The 14,876-nt window shown below is 27.2% G+C and overlaps 1 protein-coding gene across 1 annotated transcript in view; it reads left to right on the top strand.

Annotated features, from left to right (window-relative positions):
* LOC142317747 (uncharacterized) overlaps positions 1 to 14,876 on the top strand; it is a 507,996-nt gene that overhangs the window by 462,768 nt on the left and 30,352 nt on the right. The window contains exon 7 of the mRNA XM_075354295.1: positions 7,424 to 7,540. Coding sequence (XP_075210410.1) covers positions 7,424 to 7,540 — 117 coding nt within the window. The remainder of the gene's footprint in view (positions 1 to 7,423; positions 7,541 to 14,876) is intronic.

Genomic DNA, 14,876 nt, shown 5'->3' with positions numbered 1-14,876 from the left:
ATCCTCAAATTATATTTCACACATATACATTTCATTTACATTCATACATATCATCCTCAATCATCTTCTGAAATAATACCTTAAGGTGATTCCGGAGGATAAACAGAAAAAGGAAAAAAGAAACTGATAATATATGATGGCATTAAATGAAGTAAAAATGTCACTGATCAAATCGGATTGAGTGCTTAAGCTCAGATGAGAAGCACTAATTTAGGCCCAAAGTTTTTTAACTTAGTGACAACTCACTTCCAGTTAGACGGAAATTAAAACAGCATTGGTTCTTCGAATTTATCACGCACATGACTTACATGAAAAGATATTTTCCTAAAAATAAATTTTAAATTACAAAAATAGATGTTTACGTATATAAATATGTAAAAAAAAGTCAATACTGTAAATATAACTCAAACTACACAACTGATGAACTGTGCTGTCTCTTTGGACAATGAAAAATTAATGCATTTATGCTTCATTTTATCTGATAAACGGCTGATTTTAATCATCACTTCTAAATGTCACAGATACTTTGAAAATAACTATTAGCAATATTAAAAAAAATTATAAAAAAGTTATAATTTCGTGTTTATCACTTCAGCATTTTTTTCAGAAAAGAATAAAAGTTTCCACCTCTACCTGATTTCATATATTCACTGCTGACACTCTTATTTGAATAAGTGTATTCATAATAGTGTTATTTAAGTACGATGGTTTTCCTGTCATCCGTTATGAACATTAGAAAAATAGAAGAGAATTTCTGTTATTTAAAAGAGAATAAGTGTAAATTAATATAAATATGATAAGGAAAGGCGGAAAAATTGAGAAAGACGAAGGTGAGGTAACAGTATACAAACCTTTTATACTTTTTACTATGTTTTAAAAATTAAAATATAAAAAAAATTACTGCTTCTGAGGGGAGTGACCGTATCATGTTACACTTCCAAACGAGGGATCGCATGTCGTTCTTTCCTATTCTGTGTCCGTTATTCATTTGTACTTCTCTTTTAAGCTTAGCGTAGTGTTGTCAGCTCTTGCTATTTCGTGCTGAACACTGAGCTTTTCAACTCACACGCTATCTTATCAAAAATTTGAACCTTCCTTGCTATTCATGACATAAATATTTGGAAATAAAGGGACGGAATTTTGCACATTTATAATCGGAAATTTGTTCTGAAATACTTCACACAAAATGTGTGTTCACATTTTAATATATTTACAAAAATGAACTGTGTCATTTAAATAATCACATTTATATTTTACCTGTTACCGTGATAAATGGCCTAAAGAGTGGAGTGCAAACACTCATAAGAAAAAATTGGCAAAAACATCAAATTTTTAATTTGAAGCTATGACTTTCACTTAATCTTACACATCACCATCAAAGGTTGTAGTCAAATAAATTCTGATATACCGTCCTAAAATTATGTTTTACCTTTTAGCCCGTTTAATTTGAGTGGTGTTTTAAAAATCTTTGTATATATATTTTTTATTTATTTATATGATTATTTTTCTTCATAAAATAATGAACTATAACCAGAAAGTGGGACCGGAATGTACCGACCACTAGCGAAAAATCCCGATTCGTTAGTATCAATTTCTAGAGTTAAATTTCTAATTTAATTTTCATTATATCGATTTTCATCATTCAAAAAAAAGTATTTTTACACAAGAGGTAATCAATTTTGAATACCTAATAATTCCATTCCGAAACGTCGCACCTGCGGAGGCGTGCCGTAGGCTCGCCCTGCAGCTAGTATTACACTAAGTATTTAATAAATTTGAACATAGTGAATAGGAGAAACTTAAAATAGATTTAAAGCCGAATCACTTGAAATTTTTTTTAAATAGCAGATCAAAATTTACTGTCCAAAAAAGAAAAAAAATACGTGTTACAAACTAGTAGTAAACAAGTAAAAATTAATGAATGTGATTAAAGATATTTTTTATTGATTTTACAAAAGTAAAAATTGTAAATTTAATAGTTACATATCAGAAACTTCTCTTGTACCTGTGAATGACTCAAGTACACGTAGATTTTTAACATAAATAAAATTTAAACAAACCTTTCAGATCTTTTATTATTTATGATGTTTAAGACATTACACGTTTCAAATGAAACATTTCATTTATCTTTATTATTGACGCTGGGACATAATTATCATGGTAGCCGGTATGCCTTAGTTTAAGATTAACAGCCAGAGTGCCTAAGTTTTTTAAATTAATGTAAATCAAACTCTTTAGATTGATTCTTTTAATGTTTGAGTCCGCTCTGCCATAATCAAGAGAATGATGAATTTATAAAAAAAGTTTTACAAAAAATTTGTTCAAAATTTTAAGAAAATAAAACTTTATCATTTATATTTAGGAAATTACAAAAAACCGAACAAAAAAATAAATAAAATCAAATATATTTAAGTTAAGAAGAGTTTTGTAATTCTGTTTAATATAAGTTTAAATTAGGCCGATGACAAAACAATGTACAAGTTTGATTAGAAACGGGCAAGACATTCCAAAGTCATATCTTAACAGTTTGAAAGGCAGAACCTAATTTTTACAAATGTAGTCGTAGATAGATACTAAAATTGGAAAAATAAGGAAGGCTTTAAATAATAATTATTATTATCTGCTTTAACGTCCTCACATTATTAAAAAAAAAAACTAACAACAAGATGTAAAATAAAAAATGAATAAATTATCTTTAAAATCATTTTTAGAATTTCAGAAGTAATAAAAAGGTAGATCTTAGAATCTGAGTAGAAAGATATAATATGATATATAAATATATAAAAATTATTAAACGTTTAATAACTACTACATACACAATTTTTTTTTAAGTCACTGATATTAAGTATTTCTATAATTAATCATTAACATACATTTAAATAAAATGTCATCATATTTTATAATAAAAAACCAACTTTAATTTGGTAAAAGTGAAACCTTATAAGCCATCATTGCCACCTAAATTAAATTGAAAAAAAATTATTGATATTATTAATAAATCAAAAAGTTATAATATTGGTTAAATAATAAATTTATCCCTATTTGAAAGGAAGAAGAAAAGAACATTTTAAGCCTTCCTTCCAAAACGAACTACATTTTTCGCCTTTTTAGGCTCGGGAAATTTTTAAGTAGCCAGAAAATTGTAATAAAGAATTTTGAAATACACTTCAGAATATAAATTGGAAAATAATTCACTGTATGTCCGGTAAGTGAATAAAACCTTTGATGAAACCTCTTCAAAACCAAGAAACAAAGATGAAATTGATAAATTTAAATCAGAAGTACTATTAAAACATCTAATTTAGTCACAGTTTACACATTACTGTTTTATCTAATAAAGCTTACAATAGATTTTGTAAAACCTTGTGATAAGGTAGGTCAGCAGTTCTTCATACTGGTCATGGCTGAAATATAGAGAGAAAGAGCGAGTGAGCGAGCGAGATTTCTGGGTGGGTTCTCTCACTGTATGTGTACTTGTATGTATGCGCGGGCTCCCTCTCTCTCTCACACACACACACACACACACACATATATATATATATATATATATGGTATGTGCACAGCTTATAGTAGAGCTTACAGTTGCTTTAAAGTATTTCCCTCCTATTCAGTAAAAACGTCATTAACTAACAATGCATGCCATTTATTTTAATACCTATGCAGAATTCTATTAAATGTAAGTTAGGCATTTATAAGTATAAATTTTGGACACATCACCACATCAAAGTTGAAAAAATTATATATGTATCTACATTAAAAAAAATTATTTAATAACTTTCTTATGGAAATTTCTACTAAACAAGCTTTGCAAGACTTAACTTGTTATTTAGCTTATAATGTAATGAACTAAAAAATGACAAAAAATTTAAAGTGTGTAGTTAATATTACAGAGATGACCTGTTGCTCTTGACATAAACTTTTAAGCCAAAATAAAAATAAAAAAAACACCAGTAACATAATTTTGTTCTGTTTACATTAAGATTTTTTATAAGTCCCTCAAGTTTTTTTTCAGTTTAGGAATTAATTCCATACTACCAAAATACAATAAAACTAATAAGTATGTTATTGTTGACGTAGTAAAAATAAATATTTAATTATAAATTACCGTATTTATTCGAGTACCCCCGCACTTTTTCTTGGAATTGGAGAAAAAAAATAAGGGTGTGGCGCTTACTTGAAACATAGCCTTTAGCCAGGATAATTTATGTAAAGTAAACGTTTTCTTAGAAGTTCCTAAACTCAATCACCTAAATATAGTTACATTAGGTGTTTGTTTATCAATACTGAATGCCGCTTATAGAGAATTCATCCTTAATTATTAACATCCTGTTCATATTATCGATAGGAGTGAAGTTACAGTATTTTTATAAAACTGACTCATTCTGTATAGGCTGCATCCGGTTCTAATGACACTACAGTTACAGTATCAGTTACCCATCGTCTTGTCTATTCGCCATAGTCATTGTACTGTTTGTATATGTAAACGGTTATGTGCATTTTATCTGTTTAGTTTATTTTGTAAAGTTTAATACAGTGATTTATTTTAACTATGGCATTAAAATGAGTACAAAAGGACAGCGTCTACGATCTTTTACAGTAGATGAAAAACTGCGCGTTATAGAAGAGCCTGAAAAAATTGGAAATCGGGTGGCAGGAAGAAAATTTGACGTAGATGAAAGCTGCATTCGACACTGGCGTAAGAAGAAACAACTTCTGGTGAAAGGCACTGGTAATAAAAGGGCTTTTCGTGGCTTAAAACCAAAATATACAGACAGAAAAAAAATTGTATGACTTTGTTATGGAAAAAAGGAAATGCGGTTATGCTGCCACGACAGAAATGTGTCAATCATATGCTCGTGAAATCGCTTGAATTAAGTTGTTTTTAAAGCAAGTCGTGGATGGATAACACGATTTTTTGGACGAAATAATTTGTCAACAAGACGAAAGACGACCATTTCTCAACGACTTCCAGACGTTTATGAACAAAAAATATTACATTTTCACACATAATAAATCTTAGAAAAGATAAAGTCTATTGCCTTCTCAAATAGGAAACGCTGATCAAACCCCCATATATTTTGAAATGCGATTTTGACAAAAAAGGTGAAAAAAGTGTTACGATTCGCACTGGTGGTAATGAAAAAACAAAGGTGTAGTATTATGCTTTACATTACTTCTGATGGATCAAAATTACCTCTGTACAAAACTCTTCCTACCGTACAGGTAAATGGAGTTATTATCAGAGCACAGGAATCAGGTTGGATGGACGAAACCTTAATTTTAGATCGGATCAGGTGTGTATGGAAAAAACGATCAGGAGATTTACTTAATAAAAAAAATACCGGTATGCTAGTAACGGATAGTTATCGGGGGCATACGACTGATAAAGTGAAAGAGATTTAAAAAAAGGGTATTACAGACCAAGTAATAATTCCAGGCGGATTGATATTTCTATTGTAACCACTAGATGTCTGCATTAGTAAACCGTTCAAATCTGCATTAAAACAACTGTACAGTAAATGGATGGCTGATGAAAATTTATTTCTCACTCCTACAGGAAGAATCAGACTCCCAGATTTTAACCGGATTTGTGTTTGGATAAAAGATGCTTGGGAAGGTATTTCCACGGAATTAGTAAGGAAAAGTTTTAAAAATTGCGGAATATCTAATGATCTTGATGGTAGTGAATACGATCACCTTTAGCAGAGTGACGTGGAGACTACCGGTAACTCTTCTACAGACATTGACGGTGACAGTGATTAATTAAAAATAAAATCCCATATTAAAAAGTGTAATGAAATGATCCTTTTCAACATAATACTTTCTTTTCGTTTTACTGGCCTACTGATTCTAAACTAAACTAGTACTAGTAAATAATTATTAATGTAATATTAATATTGTAATTTAAATTAACGAATTTACTTTACCTTACTTTCTGAATATTTTCATATTTACGTATTTTTTATCATATCTGTTGCACTTTATATACTCGATTATACTGTATATACTCGATTTTTTTTTAGATTTTCGGTCCAGAAAATTGAGGCGCGGGACCTATTTTGGTGGCAGGGGGGTACTCGAATAAATACGGTATATAGATATTTAATTTATGAAAAAAATGAACAACTCGCTTAAAATACGTGGAATTGTAGAAGAACCAGAAGTTCCATTGCAGATGCTATCAATGAAACTGATAACAAGCAGCTGTAAACAGCTCTGAAAAGATCATTTGGAAGCATGGTTCTTTTCCAAAGATAAAAGTGAGTGAAACTTAATTCTTTATAATTACTATTTGGAAAGTATGTTGGACTAATAATTATAACTAGTTATCATAAATTATTTCCCATAATCATGTAAAACTATAATCATTACTTTCATAATAGTATAGAAACTACAGTCTAAACTAGCATATATTTAGAAATGATACATTATTTTTTCCAGAAAGAGGATGATTAAATGATTTAAATCTCCTTAAATTTTTTTTCATATACATATAAAGATATAATAAATAATTGTATATTTTCAAACACTACATAAAAATAATGAAGTAAAATTAATTAGTCTTATGAATTGTATCATTATAGAAATACCAATTATCTAATCATAACAGATTCTCTTGATTTCTATCAACTGTTAAAAAAAATGTGTACATTTTTTCTTATAGTCAAGTCTAAAATTTTTTTTATATAAGTTTTTTGAACACATTTCCAATTTTATAGACATATTTAAGAATAAGAAAAACATACGTTTAGCCTATTCTACCTCTTTAATGATTCTAACTAAGACATTACAGGAGTACTAATGAATATAAAACAATGAAAAGGTTTATAAATCAACTAAAATGAAGCTGCATTTGAAAATAAACTTTCTTTAAAACAAAAATTATTCAGTAACTCACTGAAGTAGAACTATTTCATTATTTTTAATTTTGTATACAATGAATCTGACCATAACTCTCAGAATCTTACTTTTTGATGACATCATGATTCTTCAGTTAAAGATAATTTCTCCCTTTCATTTATGTACAGTCTAATTTATATATGATCTAGAAATAAGAATTTACGGTTATAATACATAACTTCACCAAATATATGTGCATCTGGTAAGTTCAATACAAGCTTACATTACCTCAAAGTGATTAATAATAATTACCCCGGGTAATTATAAGAATACTGTGCTGAAATTCCTTAAAGAAAATTTACATGTTTTGCAGCTTTTCTCTTCCTTAAAGTAAATATAATAATATTTCAGGAGCTGTTCTACTTTAGTGAAAATAGCCATATTTATTTTGCAGGAGAATAAAATTTAAGAAAAAATCAAATTATGAAAGATTAAATTTTAATAAAACTAGTAGTATAACAAACAGTAATTTTAAAAGTTAAAAGAAAAAACAGGTGTGAATTTCTATCACATTCTATTGCAGATCCAGAAAACACAGAAGCTGCTGATTTGCAAAGAAAATTAGAGTTATTAAACAGCATAATGGATCAGGAAGCTCGAGCAGAACAAGCTAGAAGACAAATGCAGTATATTGGTCACTGTAAGTACTTTTTTAATTCACTTTTTTTTTAATACTTATGTATTTGCTAAATTAGCCAAATGTACAGAATCTTAAAATTCTCAAGTTACACATAAATATTATATTAATATTCAGATAATAATAACTATATAATTCAGCATAAAAATTCTGCTCTGGTCCAGTTTCAACAAAAAGGACATAGTTCTATTTTAACTATATTTGAGAATGCTAACTAGTTTCTTGGTATAAAAATTATTAGAAAAGCGCTTGAAGGTAAACAATTTCAGGAAAACCTCCATATACTTAGATATTTCTTCTTTACCTTTTTTTTAGTACAGCTTTCAAATGGTATGCAGAGGAAAATACTATTTCAAAATCCTTTATTTTTATGAATGATGTCATTTTCAAGAAAAAAAATGTTTTTTATATTTATGTAGGGAATGACATTATAAAAGCATTATGATATGGCATGAATTATTCACACTTGTTCACAGTTACATTCAAAATCAAAACCACATTATAAAGTTTTGTCTCACATTTATTTTTTGAAATAATAAACAAAGAATTAGGAAAGATTATAAATATTTTTAGTTCTGCAAATTGTTTTTATAATTTACTTCTAAGCAAAAACTTCTTATATACATTTGTAAAAATACTTCCCAATGGAAATATGAGTCATCAGTGTCCAGTTAAATTCACACTTGCAAACTATGGCTAGAAAGGAGATTTAACAGAATTCCTTTCCAGAATTTAACAGAATTTCTTTTAACAGAATTCCTTATTTTTGACTTCAATGCATATACATTTTTTGTATCTCATTTTAAAAGCTCTTTTTAGTGCTGTACATAAAAATTTTTTAACCCAACTTAGATTTGCTAGTTGTTATTCTGAAATTAAGGTGGTTGCGCAACAACATTAAAACTGTAAAAATATGTAACTTATAGATACCAAACAAATTAAAAATCTTAGGTAAAAAAGAAAATCACATAAAAAACATAAAAACTAACTCGGTAAAAATCATCTATTGACCGGTTCATGTATGTAAACTTACAGTGTAAGCGAAAGCATATACCTAGTTGAAAGTAAAATACATGGTTTAGTAAAAATATTTGAGCTTTATCTTAATTTTTGTAGTCAGTGTTTTATAATAAAGATGTGGTTCTTCTTTTACAATGTATAATGATCAAACAAACGCCTACCTAATTTTTGGATGTATTTTATTTATTGCTTTAAAATTGATTACCAATTGTAAAAGCTAACAAAACTTTCTTAACTTTTAATTATTTTAGTGACACAATTTATTAGAATTTCCCAGATGCAAAGAATGATAAACAAATTTTCTGTTTTAAAAAAAGTGTGAATGAGATATGTCATCTCCAAGAATTTTTTTTTTTTTTGTTTGGAGATTAACATTGTATGAAACTATTTTATACATATTTTCCTCTGTCTTTCTGGCCATAAGTGGATTGAATTTAACTGGATTTTTATTGTCTGATGCCTTTTCCTGGTGCTAGCAATTAGAGTACTGCAGCAGTATCTGGAATAAATTATATGACAACTTTGGTAATTAAATAGGTACACATTGTTTTGTTGAGGTTGTCTTCAACTTATTCATTCACTCTGAAATATAAAAACATACTGATATTAAATACAATTATTATATTTTATAGCAGTGTTCACCACTGACCTATTAGTTTTTAACATTGGTTAGAAGTGAATTCTTTAAAATTCTGGAATATAATAATTAAATCAGTTAAAAAAAAATTGAAAGCTAAAGATTTTTAATTTGAATCTTTTCCTTTGTTCAAATCTACAAATTATGCAAATTGTAAGATGTGTAGATATATATTGCAAATAAAAATAAATTGTTAAACTAAATTTAAATTTATTACAAATTATTATTCGTCATGGAAATAATGTTTAAATAAGTATGATAAGGAGCTTGCATTACATTGTGATTTAAAAGGCTTAGAATTCTGACTTTTGGAGTACTGACTTTTTAGTACACTTAAATGATAATACAGATGTGTTTTCCATTCAATTTGTTTTATTAAGACTGCGCATTTTGTATCCAGTACATGAGTAAAAACACCTAAATCACCTCTCTCCATTCTGGGTCTATTCCAAATAACCCACCCTTCTCCACCTAAACTTCTCTGACGTATTTTAACCCTTTCACTGGAATTAGTATCAAACAGATGAAACAATGTTACAGTATGATGTTAACACTTCTCAGCAATTTACATCTGACTATAAGTTAGGAAATAGCATTTTTATCAGGTATTTATTCATGTAATTAATTATTCATAGTTATTTAATGTTGCGTGAAGTCTCATAATATTTTAACTTTTATATTTTATCAAATTAAATCAGATGGATAATACTTTGTTTATGTCAATTATGAGTAAAGTCATAATATGTTGGTAATGATTGACTCATTTGAGACTATAGTAAAAAAACAAAAATTATGTTTTGCTTTATCAAAATTATTGTAATAAGATGATTAACAATAGTTGTTCTCTATTTAACCCTTAGACTAGAGTTTACATTGTATGTAGATTAATGAATGGGATAATTAATTATTAATTACTAAATGTAGTTGTACTGCAATTTATAAAAAATAATCAAAGACTGAAAGATAAAAATAAGTTTAAAGTAATGAATTTATATGTTAAAAAAATTCTTATTTTCATTTTATTTGACTGATAAGGAAACTGACCTAGTTTTTAAATGTATATGTTTTTATTTTAATTATTTAATTCCTTTTCTAGGATTATTAATAACATTTACCTTATAATGAGTAATTGTATTATTCATGAATTAAATTCTAAGAAGTTGTTCTAAAACAGCTCTGTGTAATAATAAAATGTAAAAAAAAAATAAAAATAAAAGACATGCTTTTTTATTATTTTTATTCTGAACTAATATTCTTAAAAATAGGGATTCACATTTAAATAGCAAGAAATAACAAAGATGTTGGCTAAAGATTAGATCAAAGTTTAATTCATAGAAAATTTCTAGAAACATGAAAAAAGGTTTTAATCTTTAAACATTCAAATATACGTACATCCCTGCTAATTGTTTATTTTTATCTTGTAGTAGCATTTACCTTTAAAATACAAATTAATAATCATATTAGTATAAGCTAATGATTTTATGTTTTTTACTGATGTACCTGTTTTACTGTTTACTATTTCATTAATAAAATTTATGTGTTTGATAGTCAAATTATAAAAGCTGCATTATAAATAAAGCAAATGTTAGGCATCATTTTATGCTTACATGTGTGAAATACACTTATAGAATTTTGATTTATATTTAACAATGTAATAAAAATATAAAAAAAAGAGAGCCCTTATTTGCTTAGTTTTGAATAATAAATTTTTATACAACTATTAATTTATGCTATTGTAATTTTATACTAAATAACTAATAAAATTCAATATTTCCTTGCTAGATAAGATTTCTAATGAAATAAGATGATAAGATTAAATGATAAGATTTTCTACACAAAAAATTTCTGTGTAAAAATAATAGAAATAAATTTATTGAAAATTCCCATCCTGCTAAATCCTAGTCATAAAAGAAAGGAATATAATGAATGAAATTAATGATTCAGTGCAGCACTTATAGCATTAGAATGAATTGTTAAGAAAAAAAGTAAAACAATTATTTTATTTCTTTTTATTGTTGTATGCAAGAAAACTAGCACAGATAATAGCAAACAAACAAAGATTAATAGAATTATAAAATAAAAATATTTGGTCATGTAAGATCAGTTGTGTATGAAAAATGATGATCTAGCATTGGTTTATCTTATATAAAAACCGAAATAATGCATAATTTTTAATTCTTTAGTGTACAATTCATATCTTCTGTTGTGCATGACATAGTTTACAAGTAAAGCAAACAGAACTTTATTGGCAATTTTGTCTGACCAAAAGTATAATAATAAGTCATTCACAGCTAAATATAATATATTCTTAGCTAATTGGCTATTATGATAAATTAAGAAGAATTACAATTATTTATTTATCAAAAGACTTTTCAATTAAACTTCAAGTAATTTCTACAGTATTTGGTTCAGGTTTAGCCAAATTTTGAGTTTCTATAAAAGTGATATAATTATTGTTTTGCATATAATATCTTTTATCATGCAAGGATTTCTTTATCATCTAAATCCTTTATTAATATGTAAATGTACTGTACGTGGTCGGCTGTCGCCCTTACACCAGCTTTGTACATAAATGTACTATGATTTCAAACAAAAGCATTTTGGAAGATGATTGTTTTAAAAGAAAACATTTAGAACTTCTTGTATATTTATATATGGTGTTCAGCCAGATAGCTGCGTTGCTACACAAAGCCTAGGCTATCTAGAAATGTTAGCTGAGATTTAAGAAACAAATCAATTTCTTTCCCCTCAGAAAAATAAATATAGGTATCAGGTAATGATTGATGTACTAAGGAGAATCTATTGTATGTATTTTATGAATTCGTAAATGTTCTAATTGATAAGCATTAATCACTTATGTTCAAGCCTAAAAGTGATGAATCATTTTGTGAATTAAAGGTACATCAACAACTTATATTCTATTATTTTTAAATTCATTATATTTAATAAACCTTGAGTAGAAGTTTACCCCAAATAAAGTTTGTTTCAAAGCCTACTGAACCATCAACCACTATCATGCTTTACAGAAGTGATGTCATCCACCCTTATTTTTTGAACTTGATAAATGTGAAGTGAAACCAGTTATAATACAAAAATAAATTAAGTACTCGTGTGTGTGTGTGTGTGTGTGTGTGTGTATATATATATATATATATGTATATATGATAGTAAAAAATAAATAAATAAATATATTTATATGTATATATAAGGAGCAAACATTCAAACCAAGTTTTATCCAAGAAAAAAAAGAAAAAAGTGAGTTAGATACATATTGGTATTTTTCATATTAAAGAGATTCATAATTCATTTTTTTTCACTCAAAACATGTGTTCTATCATTTTAAAACTCACAGAGAAATTGACATTTCAATCAAAAAATGTTTTCTCCAATTATAGTATTCAGTCAAATGGTGTTTCCTCCAACCAGCCAATCAGAAATACTCAAAACTGGTCAGCCGACTTTCAGCTGTACAGTAATAGTTAAATACACTAACCTAACTCTAACTACTCTAACCTAACTCTATAAAGTTCCTGACAAACAGCAACAATCTTCAACTACCTCGTTATTAATTGTTACAAAAAAAAATAATTAGACAAAAAACAAATAAAGCAAAGACAAATAAAAATTTATGGGCTTGCACATGCTTTCTCTGCTCCTTATTTTATTACATCTGAAACTGGTGGAAAGATCACTGTTTGTAAAAATATTTTTTTAGTTATAACCAAAGTAGTTCATACAAGATTGTCCAATAATGTTAAAAAAGATATATGCTCGAGAAGCTATTGAAAAAAGGAAGGAGGGGACAGAAAAAGCCAAGTTAGAGATTCCATCGCTAGCTTGAAAACTTAAGAAAGTTACTATAGATTTCTAAATTTACAGAAAATCAAAGTGTCAATAGTTGCACTCTGTATTAAACATTAGAAAGCCTCATGAAATCCATAATAAATACTGCAGCGAAAATAATGAAAAACTTCTTTTTACAATGTTCAAATGGATATTTAATACAATATAGGCTTTAGATTCCCTGCAAGCAGTTTTTAGAGTGCATACTCTTATTTTGACCAGAAAATAAAAAAATTACCTCCATCTTTTGTAGAGCAAGTAAATGTTATGACTAAAACAAATCCATAAGCTAAGAGCAAATGCATTTTTTATTTTATTAAAGAAGAAACAGATGAATTAGCAGTTAATTTATGTTTTGATCTGCAACAAATACAATAATTGTATTAGAATGAAGAAACTAATTAAATTAAACAAGGAAAGTACTTAAAAATAACATTTATTTGGTGAATAAAATGTATCGAAAAATCAATTTTGAACAGATATTCAAGATGTTTATTACTTGAGGTAATTAAACTTCTATAGCTTATGCATAATGTATTTAGTAGGACTAAATCCAGCTTTCTAGATTTGGACGGAAGAGGAAAGAAATTTGATTTGAAGGGAAAAATTGTGTTTTTTTTTGGCTTGATGATATTACCACATAAGCTTGAAACTTGTGGGTGGGGTATGGAAATGGAATTTTGTAGCATATAAAAATACCATGCCTGACCAGGATTCAAACCCAGTACTTCGGATGAAAGGCTGAGACACTACCACGGAGATCAGCAAATATAAATATAAAACAGATTTCATCTGTTTTATACTGTGATTTAAGTAAAATCAATCTTTAAGAGATGGAAACTTTGAGATTATTCAATGATTGCTGTATTTCTCAAAAAATAAAACATAAATCTTCAAACGCTATTATCTCTTTGGTATTCATTAATTCAATGATGAAAAATGTATTATTGTGTTTCCCACTGAAAGGAAGCAGTTTTTTACCTGCAGACTGTATCTTACAATGTGTAGAAAAAATTCTTAATAAAAATCCATCAATGGTATCCAAGGAAAGATATGAAATTTACAGAAAAGTTGGAAGTGTTAAGGTAAATAAATAGATAAGGTAAATAAAAATTAACATAAATAGATTTCCTGGGAATTTTTAGATACAAAATCAAGAAGAATGGCAAAATCAATCTGATGATGTTTTCAAATTTTATAAAAACATTATCTATAATCTACCATCCTGCAATGAAGAGATAGTAGAAGTCTGCGACATAGATGAAGATACTGGATTTAAAATTTAATTAATTTTGTACACTTTGACTAACAATTCAATTGTAAAATTATTTTTTTTACATTAATTTGTACTATTGTTTTGTTCCACACTTTTTTACTTCAAAGAAAATGGGTGAAATTTGTTAGTAAACAGGAAGTATTATTTATTTCATCCCATATGTGCTTTGTTCATTTTTCCAACAATCAAAACATGCTTTCCCTTTTGTGTTCAAACAAAATTTATTATCTTTCAATTTTAAATGTATTTCTTAAATCACCAGCAATCATACATCAAAATTTAATTTAAAATAATTTAATCATATGCAAATTTAATTAATTATGATCATTGGGATAGTAGAAAAACAAGTTTTAAAAATTGAATTTCGGTTTTTTTTTTTTTTATAATTTATCAGTTTTTTAAGTTTCCTGAAAAGTTGCATCTAAAGGAGAAATAATGATTTTGAATGTTTACTTTATATATATATGTATTTAATTTTTATGAGGACTAATTGGCATATTTTACAGACAAGTGAACAATTTATTTTTTCATAATCCTAATGGATATGTCTGATAAGAAAAAAC

The sequence above is a fragment of the Lycorma delicatula genome, chromosome 1, assembly GCF_047948215.1.
Source record: "Lycorma delicatula isolate Av1 chromosome 1, ASM4794821v1, whole genome shotgun sequence".
Taxonomy (NCBI): domain Eukaryota; kingdom Metazoa; phylum Arthropoda; class Insecta; order Hemiptera; family Fulgoridae; genus Lycorma; species Lycorma delicatula.
The sequence above is the reverse complement of the archived record's forward strand: the minus strand, read 5'-3'. Positions and strand labels throughout refer to the sequence as shown.